We start from the raw sequence: 15,748 nt of genomic DNA, 5'->3' as shown, positions 1-15,748 counted from the left end.
GACGCATTACATTCTCATCAAGGAGCTTTGGTATCGTTTTCCTCGGAGCTCTCTCCTCACCGGTTGCCGAAGACAGCGAACCCGCAAAAGCAAGCCAACCCCACAGAGTCGCGAAATTGGTCATATGCGCTAGAGCCTCGAGATCGTGCTACTAGCACCTGTATACTGCTCCGGTTTCTTCCTTTCTCTCGCGCGCGGGATGTATCAGCAATAGCCCATCGCTCAGATTTCTTGTCCTCTGAGTCCTGGTCGTTTGCTTACCCCTGTCACCCGCGCCGTTTTTCAGGAACCGTTCCACTCTCCGGGAAATTGACGTTTGATATCGGACCAACCCCGGACACCTTTTAAGGCAGCCTTCCATTCCCCAGACATTGCTCCAGCATGTCTCACACATCAAAGAACCTGAAGAAGGCCGCGCGCATCATTCTTGTCGGCGCTCCAGGAGTTGGTAAAGGCACACAGTCCGAGCGTTTGCTGTCTCGGTTCCCTGGGTTGGCCTCCATCAGCTCCGGCGACTTATTGCGCGAGAATGTGCGTCGCAGGACACCACTGGGTAAGTTCTGTCCTGATTAATAACACCCAATGTTGGACCACCGCGCATACAATAGGTCCCATATCTAACCATTTGTATAGGTGTTCAAGCCGAGGCCGCTATGCAGTCCGGTAACCTCGTCCCGGACTCGATGATTCTGAACCTGATTTCCTCCGAATTAATGTCCAAGGGCTGGCTCCCTCCATCTGATAAACCGTCTCAATCTACCTCATCACCATCCTCCTCGTCTACCACCACCCCGGCCCCCTCAATCTCTACCGCCGCATCCTTCATTCTCGACGGGTTTCCTCGTACCGCTTCTCAGGCCACAGCCCTCGACACCCTTGTCCCTGTGAACTTTGTCGTGGAGCTCATTACCCCGGCCTCGGTCATCCTCAATCGAATCGCATCACGCTGGGTACACGAACCATCCGGTCGAGTCTACAACACGGATTTCCATGCACCGAAAATCCCCGGCAAGGACGACGTTACAGGTGAACCGCTGACCCAGCGAGAGGACGACTCTATCGATACGTGGAAACAACGCTTGCAGAAGTTTGAGGAAACTAGCCGAGCTCTACTCGATCACTACGACGGCCGCGGCTGCCTCTGGCGGGTAGAGGGCAACTCGAGTGACGAGATCTCTCCAAAGCTGTTCGCAGAAGTCGAAAGGCGATTCTGCTGATCAGCCATATTGGCCGTGTATAAATATTTATTAATCAAAGTCGCTTTGACCCCAACGGGCCGCGCTTTTAGGTGGATACTGAATTCCGGGCTTCAAAATACCCTCTTCAGGATTCGGGACTTGAGGAATATGTCTTGTGTTTGTATAGATATTCTCGAATTGCATAATATCCATAGCCAGGTCTCGATTGACACTGTGAACAAATGTCATTGTAATCCATATGTAGTTGTAGTTGTACAATCGCAACATGCAGATACTTAGGTAGGCAAAAGAAATTCGTAACATATAAGCTCAAGATTACAAACCGGAGGATATTCACAACTCTCAAGTTGATTACTTGATTTTGGACTTCCCACCATTCTCCACCGGGTCACTTTTGCCCATACGAGTTTTGTACTCCCGTGGACTCTCCCAGTCAGGCCCAATATCCTTCCACAGCCCCTTGGAACGGCGTTTGGCCCACCATTCCGCACGGCGATATTTCTTTTCCATAGCATCACCTCCGTACTCCGCACCGACTTTGGCCTCGTAAACGGTCGCCAGACCACGTCTCAACATTTCGTATGAGACATCTCTCCGACGGAAGGGCGGGAAGTCAAACGCCCTCCTGACAAACACACTTGCCACGACACGATTATATTGGTCTTGCTTGTAAACAGAGGCACGTACGCGACGGTTGGAAAGATACTCCGTGAGCCAGGCATGGGTTTCACGCGCAAAGGGTTGTTCCGGACGACCGAAATGAGCGAGTTCGGGTGCATCGACGCCAGCGAGACGAATATGGATCTGTATGCGAAGGGGAAATATATTAGCTGGAACGGGCGCCAGAGATAATATAATCTCAAAGAGAGACGAACAGTATTATCTTTCAACTCCTTCTTGTTCGTCGGGACTTTCTTCCACGGTAGCCACCCCCATCCAGCAATCCTTCCGCCAGGCGTGTGGAATATCCTGAAGTTGTCGCCATCCCCAACGCTGGTCACTTTCCCGAAGACGGAGCGGCGACGCAGAAAGGAAGGCGAAATGCTGGGCGCATCAGGGATGCGGCGTAGATACCGACGGTGAAATCGTAGGCCGAAGAGGATACCGCTTGTCAAAAGGACTGTCGGGATAAGAGTTCTGGGTTCGGCAAAGGCAGCCCAGTCGAGGTACGAGCTGGGGTTGTTTGTTGTGGTTGTGGTTGCGGAGCGCGAGAATATGGAGTTAGACTCCTTGTTTTGGTCGTCATTGTTTGACTCGGAGCTCCATGGTGGCCATCGCATGTCGGCCCATACCCTCGCAGTGGCAGGACTTGAGAGGGGTGAGCTGGAGAGCCGAGGGTTGTTGGGGAAGGTCGGTGATCGCCGTGGCGGGAGCGCTTCAACTCCCGCGGGACAACCATTCCCGAGAAACGTAATGTCCCGCTCGGTCTACAGCAAGGGCGCAGACTACGAAGTGCAATTGCACATCCAAGTAACAGAGTAACAGAACTTTTGATGTTATCTTGAAAAGGGAAAAAATTTTAGAATCCTTTTTTTTCAAGGAGGTATTGATCATGATAGACTTGAAAATGACTGCAAAATCGACTGTGTATGTACAAATCTATCGACGCTAATCTGGCCAGAAACGAAATGTTTCTACAATACCAGGCATCTATTCGAAAGCCGAAAGGAATCTAGAAAGGCGCAAGGAGAATCGCATGAGAAAGGAGAAGCCGACACGCCGTATAGACACAAAAAAGAAGAAGGGTTCCTGAAGCCGTAGAACTTGAAGATTAGAAAGGCATCGGGTGAATTGAGACTGGACAGCCTATTTCAAAGTAGCAGGCAAGCTAGTCTTAGCCTGCTCAGCAACTGTACCGGCAGCCTTCTGCAGCTTCGACTTCCGAAGCTTGGTGAGATAAGCAAACAGGACAATGAAGAGAATTTCCATTCTGGGAAGAAAGTTAGCGACTGCAACCGAAGATAGATAGGGTGATTTGACATACCTTTCCTTGGTCATCATTAGCAGACCTTGAACCAACAGACCCTTTGTGATCTGTGGCCCAATGCCCTTGAAGAGAGCCAAGGGGCCCTCGTTATCAATAATAAACTTCATAACTTCGCCGAATGTCTTGAAGGGCTTGCCCTTCCGAGCTGGGGGTGGGCGAGATTGCAGGCCAACCTTAGCAACAATCAAAGGCTGAGTGGCAATAGTAGCCAGGGCCTTAGACATAGCGCCAAGGACTATGATTGGTATTAGTATGGTGTGCTAGCAGGTCAAAGAAGCAAAAGAAAAGGACCGAATCACTTACAGAACGCCTCCCAGGGCTTCAGGTTATTCTTTCCTGGGAAGAAGACATCCTTGAGACGCTGATAGGCACCGTAGGTAATGGCTGGGTTGACAACCAGAATCAAACTGGCCTTCAGGCCGCGCCACAGGCCGGACCAGCCGTCCTCGCTATCCACCACCTCTCGGGCTGTCTCGACAAGACCCTTCTTCTCTCCCTTGGGCTGGGTCTGCTGACGCGTAGTAACGACCGAGACGGGAATGGTGAAGATCTGGGCTACGGCACCAGCAACAGCACCGAGTGACAATTCGATCGCAGTTCCGGGAGGCTTGGGGGTTTTGTTGTTGGACATGTAGAGAGTTCGAACAATGCTGTACCAATAAAAGTACGCAAAGTTGGTCGAGGCGACTCCTAGCAAAGAGCCGGCAATTCCAGAGTATAGCCCGCTAATGCCCTCTTTCTCGGTGATTTTGGTGATCGCATCGATGGTAGATTCGTAGACCTCAACTCCCTCATGCTTCTCTGATCCGTCGGACTTGACTTGAACCTGCAATTTCGTCTTGACCCTATTTGAAGGATTGTACAATTAGAGGGGGGGTTTTCTTCGAGGGGCATGGGAATTTGCGTTTGTGGTGGGATCTCTCACAGATCAAGTGGGTATACCATAGCATTGGCTAAGACTGCGCCTGTTGCGCCTGCAACTGCGCTGCCCCATGGGAGAGAACAGGCTTTGATTGACCAGCCATGATCTGTATTGGAAGAATGAAAGCTCGATCACTCTGCGACGAACAGAGGAAAGAAAAGGAAAGGGAAAAAAAGACGGCGAAAGTGTATGAAAGGGGAAATCGGAGCGGGGCCCTCTAGATGACAGTTACTCCGAAGACGGAGATGACAGAGCTGACTGGGGAGAGAGAACAGAGAAACGAAGCAAGCCGATCAGGAAGTTACAGATGATAGCAGTGGACGAATCGACAGCGAGGTCATAGTAACCGATGTCACCCGACAAGAGCACGACCGAGCTGGATAACCGGAAAGACCACAGGCAAAAAGCACCTCGGCGCGGCGGTGACGAAACGAACCGAGGTCCACTCGGCCGCCCGCTGAACGTTGAACCTCCAATGGGAATTCACACCAGCCGCCAACAACACCCACGAGCTCGGACGACACAAGATTCGTTCGGAACCAGACAAGCACGCTGGTCACTTGTTATTCCGAGAAGCTGAAGCCCACTAAATCCCGATTCGGAGGTCTACTGTTGGCGTGGAGGTCGATGCCTGTTAGGTCAGGCCATCTCCCGAAGTCTATTGCGGGGCGCATCGTCGAGCTGTTTGGGCGTACGACGATCAGATTACCCTGACGAAGATTGAAAGAGCCTCTAGAAGCTATGGCTAGACCCGATGGGTCCATCCCGACATCATCTTCGTCATCATCACTTCGATCTCAGGCGCAGGTAGGTCCCATTGTCCTCTCCTCTGTCTCGCCTCTCTCTCCTCCCCCCCCAGGATCTGATAACCCCCGGAGAGGCTAATCGGCAGTTAGCGAGCCGAAGAAGCCATCACCGCCGCGACCTCACAAAAGGCGGCACTCGCTGCCGCTATCGATGCCGCTGAGCAGTACATGAGGGCCTTGCGCCTTGCATCCCCCGATGACAAAAAGAACTTAGATTCCAAATGCAAGGAACTCATAACTCGAGCCGAAGCGATCAAATCCGCTACCGACTGGCGATCAGCCGCCCAACCAAAAGCTGCTACACCTAACTTGCGGCCCCCCACATCCACGCGAAAGCTCACTACCCGTGAAGAAATTATCATACTTGAGGGTGCAAAGCTCAATGGCTTTATCTTCCCACCATGGAGTCGCCCACCGGCTCCGACGGAATTCGTAACATATGACGAAGATGCCCACTTTACGTATGTGTTAAATGTCTTAACAAAAGGGTGACGATTTTGCCAGCTGACCGGATCTAGGGACACACCAGACTTGCACCTCTCACAATGTCAACGCGATATATTTGCCGGTTGGAAAAGACCTGCAGATATCCTGCTTGCCAGCCAGCAACCCAATGGTACCGAGCCGGTCATGTCGGTGACAGGAATGACCGATCTAGTACAAGATGTACTCACAGACTGTTCTGTGGTTGCTAGCCTATGCGCTACCACCTCCCGATCAGAACGGGGTCTAGGAAAGGTAAGAATCATATTCCCTCCTTACTGGTCCTGGCCTGATCTAACTAAATTAGCATGCATCCCCCGCCATGTACCCCTGTGAAGGAGATCCTACCAACCCGACTCTTTCACCCACTGGGAAATACATCTTCTCATTCTATTTTAATGGCTCGTTTAGAAAGGTAGTCATAGATGACCGCTTGCCATCCTCCAAAACATCCCGGTCGCTCCATGTGATCGACCGGAAGAACCCCAATTTCCTCTGGCCTGCACTTGTTGAAAAGGCTTACCTGAAAGTGCACGGTGGTTATGATTTCCCCGGAAGCAATTCAGGGACCGACTTGTGGGTGCTGACCGGTTGGATTCCCGAACAAGTCTTTTTGCATAATGAAGATGCTACGTCAGACGAGATCTGGGGCCGCTTGTTCAAGGCATTTTCATATGGCGATGTGGTGCTAACTATTGGCACTGGAAGATTAACCGAGCTGGAACAGCAAGGCCTGGGGTTGGTGAGCGAGCATGACTATGCGATTCTGGACATGAAGGAAGCCCAAGGGCGTCGCCAGTTCCTCTTGAAGAATCCATGGGCTGGCGCGGAGCCTGCAAGCATGCGGGCCAGTCTAGATCACCTACCGTCTCCTCTATCGCCAGGGACCTTTTGGATGGATTGTGAAGAAGTCCTACAGAACTTCGAAAATCTCTATCTGAACTGGAACCCTGGGTTGTTCAAATATCGACAGGATATTCACTTTACCTGGGATCTTTCCCACGGGCGTGTCATTTCAGGATGTTTCGTCAAAAACCCCCAATTCTCCGTCTACAGCGAGTCTGGGGGCACCGTGTGGCTACTCCTTGGCAAACATTTCAAAGCCGACCACCATCACTTCATGAAAGACGCCGACCCTAAAGACAGGGAATTGGGCTTCATTAGTATTTACATCTTCAAGGCTGATGGCAAACGTGTATCTCTCACCGACGGGGCACTTCATCGGGGACCGTATGTCGACTCTCCAAACACACTGATGAGACTCGAGATGCCGCCAAAGACAACATATACTGCCGTGATCTCGGAGCAATCGCTACCTTCCTCGACTCAAAACTTCACTCTGTCCGCTTTTTCAACTCATCCCGTATCTCTAGCGCCGTCCCGAGACAAGTACATGTGCCTCAGCAAGGCAGTGGGTTCCTGGACTTCCTTGACAGCCGGCGGAAACGCAGAGTCAGCTCGGTACTCATTCAACCCTCAATTCAGCCTGCAGGTATCCGAGAAGACGGACGTATCTATCCTTCTGGAATCAGACGAAGCTGAACTCGCCATCCACGTGAAGATTTTCTGGTCAAATGGTCAGCGCGTGTCGAGAGTACGCAATCGAGATATTATAGCCGACAGTGGTGACTACCGTCGCGGGTGTGCTCTGGCCGAGACCAAGTCCCTTGGGAAGGGGGTATACACCCTCGTGTGCTCGACCTTCGCGCCAGACCAGATTGGTCGTTTCACTCTATGGATCTCATCTGACATACCCTGCACCGTGCAATCCTTAGCCTCCGAATCTGCCGGTCGTCGAGTGGCTTTATCTGACGTCGGCGTTCTCCATCCCGGGAAAGATAGGATGATGGCTTCTCTGCAGACGTCTCGTTTAACCCGACTCAAGCTCGTTGCGAGGAATAAACTATCGAAGATTGGATCTCGTTCCGTTGCGCCGTCGCCAGTATTGATGACTGTGGAACTCGGTCAGGGCCCATATAAAGAAATCCTGGCTGCATCAGAAGATGGAACTTATTGCGACGCTGCATCGGGAGTGCGGGTGGAAGACTTTGATTTATCCCCGAGTCTAGAGCTTCAAAACCAGGTGTGGATTGTGATTGAGCGAGTTGGAGGCCCGGGAGGACAAGTTGAGGATCATTTTGAGGTGGAGGTGTTGTCGGAGGAGCGGGTTGAGGTCGGGGGATGGATTGTAGAGGATCCATGAGCACAGTGCAGCTACAATATGGCATCTGCATGCCTCACCTGGGCATGGTGGCATACTGACTAACCATAGTACTAGCATTCAAGGTTTTACAAAACGAGTTTGTGTAGAATCTTCTGAAGATTAAACAAGCGACGGTTTAGCCAATAGTACCAATGGGATTCTTTTTTTCTTAATTTGAGGTCTTTTAAAAGCAAAGGAGGACAAATATTTGAATATTTATTTCGCCTCAATATAGGCTTTAGGTGGTTACCTATTCTGTCCTAGTGTCATCGCCGATCTGGTGGCCTTGAGGGATCACCACAGCCACTTTTCAACCAACATGAACATCTTCAGACCTTCGAATCTACGATTAATTTACTCGTCCAGGACATCTGGTCTATTTCATTTCATATCTAGACACTCGCTTTTCTCCACTTTAACCCCATCCATGTCATCAAAACCACCCCCTACCGATTTTCCAACATACGCATTCCCCACAGCCCAAGCGCTGGAAGAATTTCTCGAGCGAGAACATTTAACAGCCCCAGGCTTCCATCTCAAACTTGCCAAAAAGGCATCCGGGATCCAGTCAGTAACCGCCGCAGAAGCAGTAGAGACAGCACTATGCTTCGGCTGGATAGACGGACGCGCCAACGGATTTGATAAGGACTGGTGGCTTGTACGATACACGCCGCGTCGGGCGAAGAGTATCTGGTCCCAGAAGAATGTGAATACGATCAGTCGACTGGTCGAAATGGGTCGAATGCGCCCTGCCGGTGTGACTGCTGTGGAGGCTGCGAAGGCTGATGGGCGCTGGGAGCGTGCTTATGCTGGGCCTGCGACTATGACTGTCCCTGATGATTTTGCTACGATTCTGAAGGAGAATTCGGCTGCGGAGGCTTTCTTTGAATCGTTGAATAAGAGTGATCGGTATTCGGTGCTGTGGCGCGTTCAAATATCGTCCCCAAAGGCGCGAAGTAAGAAGATTGCGACGTTGGTGGCGATTCTTGCAAAGGGGGAGGGACTCACGGCAACGAAGTCATCTTCAACAAAGTCCGAGAAGGCGAAGGTACTATCTGGTGGGGATACTGTTAAAAAGAAGTTAAAGAAGGTTGAGAAACCCGTAGTGACGAAGCCGAGGCGTGCTGGTCTTCGGAGTAGTTCAACTTTGACTGAGTGATGCGAAATGGCATAACTACGGCAGAGATATATCATGAGTAATGGGCTGTATTTAATAAAAGAAAAGGTGCATACGTCAAATATCAATAATTGCATCTGCTAGACACTACTACCATGTACTAGTAAACCTGGAAAAATCATATCAATCATACTACTACTACACACCTTTACTGCGCTTGTTTGTATGGCCGCCTGGCGCGGGTCTCCGTCTCCGCACGGGCGGTGGGTTCTCCGAGCTCCAAACGTCATCTGCCCAGAGCTTCTCCTCTTCCTTTTGGCTTCAACCCCTCCACCATGGCGAGTAATATTCCTGCTTCACTGAGAACCACTGATATCGGGCGGTTTGCCCTGAGGGCATCGCAGATTGAGAAGGCCAAGCCAGTCGTGGCCTACTGGTGTGAGTCAAGTGTTTATGCCCCCCCCGCCATGGGACATCTGAGCTGACCGCATCCCCAATGGAATAGGCAACTTTCATATTGTGAACCAAATAATCGAGAGAGGCCTTCATAATTCAGATGATGAGGTCAAGCTTTATACAACCGACCTGGTGGAAAAGTTGGAACAGGTTCGTTCTCCTGCCTACCCCACCTAAGCTGGTGATGTAGTTGTGGAAAGCCGGTTACTGACTCTAGAAATGGCAACAGTTCAAAAGCGATAATCAAGAGAATGAAACCGTCACAGATGAGGTTGCTGCCAGTGCATATGTCGAACAATTCGGTCTCGAGGTGTTCAACCGTGCAGAGGCGGCCATGACCGCCAACAAAGTTACAAAGTGAGTTCTACCTTGGTGGCCATTCATCGACAAAACCAGACATTGACATGACTCTTCCAGACAAACAGCGGATACATTCCAGGCGGCTGCAATATTCCTCGAGCTCTGCCAGGTATGGGGAGAACTGGACTCGGAGATTGCGGGGAGAATCAAGTTCGCCAAGTACCACGCGATTCGAATCGTGAAAGCGATCAAAGCCGGCGAGGACCCCAATGCCTCGAACCCCGCCCCACAAGTGGAAGAAGAAAACGAAGCCACCGTCGCCGATCCCGATGTCCAAGCATTCGACGAAGGTGTGGCGGAGCAGGCCTCCAAGCCAAGACAGGCCTCCGTCGAGGAAGTTCCCGATGAAGCAGATCGTCTCGGGCGCCAGATGGCCCTTCAATCATCTCTGGACGAGTCACTACACCCGTCCCGAACTTCATCGATGCCACGCCCGCAAGAATCTTCTCTTCCTGATATCCCTTCCGTCCCAAGTAACGCGCCAGGTTCTCCCCCGACGCAGAAGATGGACATCGATGACCCCCAATCGGGAGGTCTCGAGCTTCCATCAACTCCCGGTACGATAGGTGGCTCGAGCTCTCTCCCAAAGCTACCAGATACACCGGGTTCTACGAATGCGCCTGCTTCTCATATTTCGCGGAATTCAAATGCCTTCCAGTCATTCCCACCACCGGCCGATACCCCATCCGTCCCTGCTCCAGACCCGGCGTCATTCTATGATCCTACAAGCGCCAGTGCCTATATCCCACCACCGGCAGCGTCGCCATCTGTTCCTCCAGCACGGGCGCCTGCTCCTCCCGCTCCTGCTCCTGCACCTGCACCCGCTACCCCGAGCCAACCCTCGCATTCGATAGATGACAACTCTATCACCCAGGCGCAGAAGCACGCTCGCTGGGCAGTATCTGCGCTGACATTCGATGATGTCGACACGGCAGTGAAGGAACTGAAGAACTCGCTGAAGTACCTAGGTGCATCATGAAGAAAGTAGTATACCGGTGTTTAATTTTGCTTGTATTACCGATTCTAACCTTTAGCCGCGTGAATATAGTTACACCGCGGGTGGATTGAAGTTTTGTATTCACTTCAAGTTTGTTACAAGTTTTTGGTACTACTACCTATCTGCATAGCTTTGCTACTTGAATCCAAGAAAGCTTCAAGTTACAATATGACGTGACCTCAAGAAGAAGAATATGCTGTGCATCATAAACGTAAAGGATCAAGTTTTGACCAAAAAAAAAAGATTTTATTTCTTCAATCGAAGTCTAAACTAATTGCAGTTCAAAGGGATATATGCCCGACATATGACGATGCTATGTGGTGGGAAAGATATGATGTGTAGAAAAGAAGGTGCAAGGCTCAATATGCAAATGCAGAATTGGTCAAGTGACTGGGACAGCTGAAGACCAAGGTTGTGTCAATGAGGACTTGAGTAAAAGAATGATTCAACAGTATATATGCAAGAAGTGTAAAAAAAATGTAAAAGGAGAAAGAGAAAAGGGAAAAGGGAAAAGGGCCATAAAAAAAGATATCAAAATCCCGACCAGAGAGAAAGGGTATTACAGAACAACGGCAGGCCCAGCAAGCGCGAAACTGGATTGTATCTGGTTCGACTTTTGACGAAGATGGAGGGTGGAGGGAAAAGGAGAAGGCCTGGGAGAAGAAGAGGTATCTTGGAGGGGGAAGAGGAGACGAAGGAAATCATCAAAAGATTCATGGCGAGGAGCGAGGTGCAGATGCTTCCTTCACTTTGCAGACACAAATTGTGACTGCAAAGTGATGTCGAAAATCGGGAAATTCTTTCAACAATATGAGACCGTAAAATTGTTCATGCGAGATCGAAAACCAACGAAAATAGGCCAGCGACAACTAGGTCGGAGAGGGGAGGCTTTATGGCCACCAGCCCATGCGCTTGTAGCTGTCGACCATGGTGCGAACACTGTCGGCGTTGAAGCGCTCGTACTTGGGCTTCCAACCCGTGGTAGACTCGAACAGTGAGCCGTCAATGGACATATCCTGATCCTTGAGGACATCACGCTCCAGGAAAGGACCAATGGGGCCCGGGCGCTCGATCTTGCTCTTCTCGACCAGTTCAGCCCACTCCTGCAGACTGACCTCGTTCATGTCGTCGACAACATCATCCAGGTTCATCTTGGCCAGCTGCGAGACAAGGGATCCGATGAACGAGACCTTGAGGCCAAAAACCTCGGACAGGGCATTGGCAACGTGCTCCTGCTGGGTATCGTTATGATCGACAACATTGAACGCCCAGGCAACGGAACTATCCTTGAAAATAGCCGGAGTTCCCTCGGAAGAAGCCGTTCGTCCGGCCCGCCACTCGGCAGCATGGAACAGGGCACTCGCAGCATCCTTGACGTGCAGCGTATTCACCTTGACATCCTTGGTGTAGAGAAGCTCGAGATCCTGTCCCATTTCGAGATGCACGCGGGCCAGACACAGCGCCATGGCAAAGTAGCCGGAGTTATATTCGCCATAGACGTGCGGCAATCGCAGGGCACAGTAGTTCAGGCCGTCGATCTTCAGAAGCTCTTCCGCGGCCTTGAGCTTCCATTTGGCTAGCTTGTGCCACGGCGCTAGCTTATCGAGTTCCTTGCGCGGCGAGGATCCGCTCTTATAGACGTGTGCGGTCGAACACTCGACGTAGGACTTGATGCCTCGCTTGGCGATTTCTTTGCCAAGGGTAATGCTCAGATTGTAGCTGCGCGCTTCGTATACATCGTCGGGCTGGGAGTGTCGTGTTTCGCCGCCACAGTTGATCACATAGTCGAATTGTTCGCCGTTGGATCGATCAAAGATACGTGGGAGGTGCTCTGCGGTAGGAGCGTTGTTAGTGTAGAGTTCTTTTTTGTCACATATTTTTTGAATATATTTTTCTTTAAAAATTTTTTTATACTGTCGGGATTTGAAACCCCTCAGTGATCTTTGTTTGGAGGGGGTAAATCGAGCGCCACTTACGTTCGCGGCTGGCGTCCGCTTGCACGAACTTTTCCTTAGAGCATGCCTCTTCAAATTCGGGGGCCAACCAGGCCAACTGTGGGAGAACCTTGTCGACTAATCGAACCTCCGAAGCCAAATTGTTCTCGTGGATGTGAAGAGCGAGATGGCGACCGATAAAACCTGGGAGGGGACACGGTCAGCTTTGGATCTTTCAGGAGGCGGGGAAATCGGAAATCGGCAGGTTGAAATCGGAGGGATACACACCGAGACCACCGATGATCAAAACGGCAGGCTTATTGGCGTCGGCCATGATGGGACAACAAGGAACAACAAGGAACACAAAAGGGGGCGAATAGCGCAGAGCAAAGAAGGACTGATTGAGGAGAGAAAAGGAGGGGGAAGGGAAAAGACTAAAGTGCGAAGCGACTCCGACTCACACGGGGCGAACCTCCCGGTGGTCCACTCATCCACTCAGTGGCATCGCTAGAAAATTCGGGAAGATCGCAAAATGCGCTTTGTGACCCCCTCCCCCCTTTTTAGTCAGGCTTAGCCCCTCCACCTAACGACGCCGTTGATCTATAGTCGCGCATTTAAGTGGAACCCTCAGTGGAGCTAGATTTCCAATTCGTCCAGGATGAAGTGACGTCGTGGTCCCCCCTGGTTGTTGCCCCATGGTTCTGGGCTGGAAGATCGCCGGGACCCAAACTTGAGATTTCCGGGGTTTGGGTTGATATGGATTGATATTGATTGATATCGAGATTGAGATTGATTTGAGATTCATACAAAGTACGAGTATGCACTATGTCCTCGGTTCATGGTCCTACCTGCATCCCATCAAACCTGACACTTTCCCTGAAACATCTTGTAGTTCCACTCTGCTACCCCCCCCTGATCCTTCCTACCCTAGGTAGGGTTCCTCTACTCCTTCAAGGTCACCTCAACACGGAATTCTGCCGCAGAAATCTTGCCCTGGTCATCGGCGTGCCAACCACACCCAACATGTCGCACCAACTCTTGCAGATCCCAGTCATTGCCTCGACGAATCACAAATTTCAAGTCAGACCATACGAGATGGACAACCGCATATGAGTATCGGGACTGATTGAGCTCGTAGTGCAGTTGCCACTCACTCGGATCGTCGCCATGGAACAGCTCGGACACCATGCGATCGATCAGCTCGGAACTAGTCCTGAACATCTGCCACGGAATGGACCGTGCTTTTGCCGGGGACCGTTCTTCCCGGACTAAAAAGTATGTTCGCTGGTCATGAGCGCCAGGGTTTTCGGGAAAGGCAATCTTCACTGCTTTCAAAGCATGGTTAGCATAGAATAGAGACTATCCGAGAGGGTTCAGTCGACTATACCGGGCTTTGAAGCTAGCTTGGGCCGAGCCGGAGCCTGAGCTTGAGCTTGAGCTTGAACCTGATCACGAGAGTTTGAGGATAAAGCCAGGGGGTTGCGATGAGCTTGCTTTCCGCTTGGTGAAGTATTTTCCTTTGCTGGCACGAAATTTCCTATCTGAGGAGGGGGTGGGACTTTCTTGACAAGGGTAGGGGAAGCCGAGAGATCCTTCTTGATTCGAGTCGGGGTTATCGGTTCCGCAGAGTGAGCTCGTGGGACTGCCCGGACAGCCTGAGTTGGCTGAGTAGATCGATTTAGCTGAGTTGTCTCAGTAGGTCGATTTGGTTGTGTTGGTTGTTTAGGTCGACTTGGCTGGGTTGGCTGACCTGCTTGGCCTGTTTGACTGGGCTTATTTGGCTGGGTTGCCTGGGTTGCCTGGGTGCTGCGTTGAACTGGCTGGGCAGGCTGCATTGGTTGCGTCGGCCGTGTGGTTGTGGGCTAGGTCTGGTCAGCAATGGTATATAAGACAAGGTCGCCCATATAGGTAGGTACCAGTTGTGAGATGGACTCCCGTTTGGGCTTGCTCTTGCCCCCAGCGATCTTCCAAAGCAGTATCACAACTGCCTTGGTAATTCTAGTTGAACCTTAGTGAGAAGATGACAGTAAAACGAGAAGCAAAAGCAAGGATAGAATAGGGTACTATTACTCACGGGTCCTTATCCTTTGGCCATTGGAAGTTGTCGTCCAGGCCATCGTTGGTGGTTAGGTACTTTCGCCTTTTCTCAACCTCATCCCCCCAATACTCTTTTCCGAATCGAGCGAGAAATTGTTGGGCGCAGGCGTCTCGTGTCTTGGAGTAATTAACTTCATCCCCTTCCATATCAACCAGCTTGAAGTTATGTTGTTCAGCAAAACTCTCCAGCTTGCGGCGGAAAGCGCTGAAAACCGGATCATCCTTGAAATCTAGAAAGGCGAGAAATTTGCTGTATGGGTGTTTCTTTGTCAAGAATCCATCGTCAACCATATCGGCTAGATGATCCTCGCTTTTTTCGCGCTCAGAACGCGGGCGAGCGTTCGCCATCTGGGGGTTATTAGTAAGTATTTCATGAGAGGAGTGGGAAGTGAAACCCAACACGGATGATCAACGAGGGGGCCAAAGAGGTTTGTCCGAAGTTTTGACGATCGAGATGTGGTTTTAAAAGATGAGAGAAGGAGAGAGAGAGGTGGGGGAGGGGAGAATAAAAGTGAGAAGATAGAGATGAGGATAGATTTGAGAGGCACTCAGGTAGCAGGGTTGGGAAGGAGTGATGGTGAGAAGAGAATGGAGAAGGCAAGGTGAAGGTGAAGAGGAAGGTGAACCCGGCAATGTCGAGGTATACCACAGTCCCCTTCTAGGTATGCCTCGCACTTACCATACTACTAGTACTACTAGTACTACTAGTTCATGGTTTATGCCCAGGCGGTTCGTGGTCCCCAAAGAACGTGGCATGCATGGGACGCTGCATGCATCTCATGCAGGTCACGCTGCATATGATCCACCTTGCATGCGTGGCGGCTCTTACGTTCCAAGCTTTGTATCCCTGTTAGTTGTACATACACAATAGGTATCCTAGGGTACCTAGGGGACTTAAGATATCTCCAGATCTATCCGACACTACCACGGTACTAGTAGTAGGCACCCCCATAGTATGCAGTTTTGTACCTAAGGAGGTACTAACTCGGAAGCCTGATTGAAACTGGGTAAGCTTTCATGGCAACATCTTAGTATACCACTACTAGTACGTTGGACTACAGTGAACAAGAGCTGAATAACACAAATGGTAGATAGAATACATTGCGATCTTCCTGTATAGATTCTATGAACTGACCAAGGAAAGCAAGAGACAATCCCGATGGCTATAGAAGAGCGAAACCGAGATC

General features: G+C 50.8%; 8 protein-coding genes across 8 annotated transcripts; 4 read left to right on the top strand and 4 right to left on the bottom strand.

Moving 5' to 3' along the window:
• Positions 1–381: 381 nt before the first annotated feature.
• On the top strand, positions 382–1,217 carry N7509_003542 (adenylate kinase ADK2; the record flags this gene model as incomplete). The annotated part of the gene is made up of 2 exons (XM_056628179.1): positions 382–553; positions 634–1,217. The coding sequence occupies 2 exons, from the start codon at positions 382–384 to the stop codon at positions 1,215–1,217; spliced, it is 756 nt and encodes a 251-aa protein (XP_056490913.1).
• Positions 1,218–1,550: 333 nt separating this feature from the next.
• On the bottom strand, positions 1,551–2,479 carry N7509_003541 (thermonuclease family protein; the record flags this gene model as incomplete). The annotated part of the gene is made up of 2 exons (XM_056628178.1): positions 1,551–2,003; positions 2,075–2,479. 2 exons carry the CDS (start codon positions 2,477–2,479, stop codon positions 1,551–1,553), a joined length of 858 nt encoding a protein of 285 aa, XP_056490912.1.
• A 526-nt stretch (positions 2,480–3,005) lies between these two features.
• Positions 3,006–4,211, bottom strand: N7509_003540 (putative peroxisomal carrier protein; the record flags this gene model as incomplete). Its single annotated transcript, XM_056628177.1, has 3 exons — positions 3,006–3,421; positions 3,490–4,031; positions 4,147–4,211. 3 exons carry the CDS (start codon positions 4,209–4,211, stop codon positions 3,006–3,008), a joined length of 1,023 nt encoding a protein of 340 aa, XP_056490911.1.
• Positions 4,212–4,849: 638 nt separating this feature from the next.
• On the top strand, positions 4,850–7,600 carry N7509_003539 (calpain-like protease PalBory; the record flags this gene model as incomplete). The annotated part of the gene is made up of 4 exons (XM_056628176.1): positions 4,850–4,915; positions 5,005–5,375; positions 5,433–5,652; positions 5,705–7,600. 4 exons carry the CDS (start codon positions 4,850–4,852, stop codon positions 7,598–7,600), a joined length of 2,553 nt encoding a protein of 850 aa, XP_056490910.1.
• A 427-nt stretch (positions 7,601–8,027) lies between these two features.
• On the top strand, positions 8,028–8,759 carry N7509_003538 (YdeI/OmpD-associated family protein; the record flags this gene model as incomplete). Its single annotated transcript, XM_056628175.1, has 1 exon — positions 8,028–8,759. The coding sequence occupies one exon, from the start codon at positions 8,028–8,030 to the stop codon at positions 8,757–8,759; it is 732 nt and encodes a 243-aa protein (XP_056490909.1).
• Positions 8,760–9,052: 293 nt separating this feature from the next.
• N7509_003537 (uncharacterized protein) lies at positions 9,053–10,512 on the top strand (the record flags this gene model as incomplete). The annotated part of the gene is made up of 4 exons (XM_056628174.1): positions 9,053–9,155; positions 9,223–9,323; positions 9,391–9,530; positions 9,591–10,512. 4 exons carry the CDS (start codon positions 9,053–9,055, stop codon positions 10,510–10,512), a joined length of 1,266 nt encoding a protein of 421 aa, XP_056490908.1.
• Positions 10,513–11,420: 908 nt separating this feature from the next.
• N7509_003536 (NAD-dependent epimerase/dehydratase family protein) lies at positions 11,421–12,798 on the bottom strand (the record flags this gene model as incomplete). Its single annotated transcript, XM_056628173.1, has 3 exons — positions 11,421–12,361; positions 12,507–12,668; positions 12,753–12,798. 3 exons carry the CDS (start codon positions 12,796–12,798, stop codon positions 11,421–11,423), a joined length of 1,149 nt encoding a protein of 382 aa, XP_056490907.1.
• A 608-nt stretch (positions 12,799–13,406) lies between these two features.
• On the bottom strand, positions 13,407–14,909 carry N7509_003535 (uncharacterized protein; the record flags this gene model as incomplete). Its single annotated transcript, XM_056628172.1, has 4 exons — positions 13,407–13,789; positions 13,852–14,326; positions 14,381–14,462; positions 14,539–14,909. The coding sequence occupies 4 exons, from the start codon at positions 14,907–14,909 to the stop codon at positions 13,407–13,409; spliced, it is 1,311 nt and encodes a 436-aa protein (XP_056490906.1).
• Positions 14,910–15,748: the final 839 nt, after the last annotated feature.

Source organism: Penicillium cosmopolitanum (genome assembly GCF_028827165.1).
Source record: "Penicillium cosmopolitanum strain IBT 29677 chromosome Unknown utg000005l:1.0-4006212.0:1.0-4009387.0, whole genome shotgun sequence".
In the NCBI taxonomy this organism is placed as follows: Eukaryota; Fungi; Ascomycota; class Eurotiomycetes; order Eurotiales; family Aspergillaceae; genus Penicillium; species Penicillium cosmopolitanum.
The sequence above is the reverse complement of the archived record's forward strand: the minus strand, read 5'-3'. Positions and strand labels throughout refer to the sequence as shown.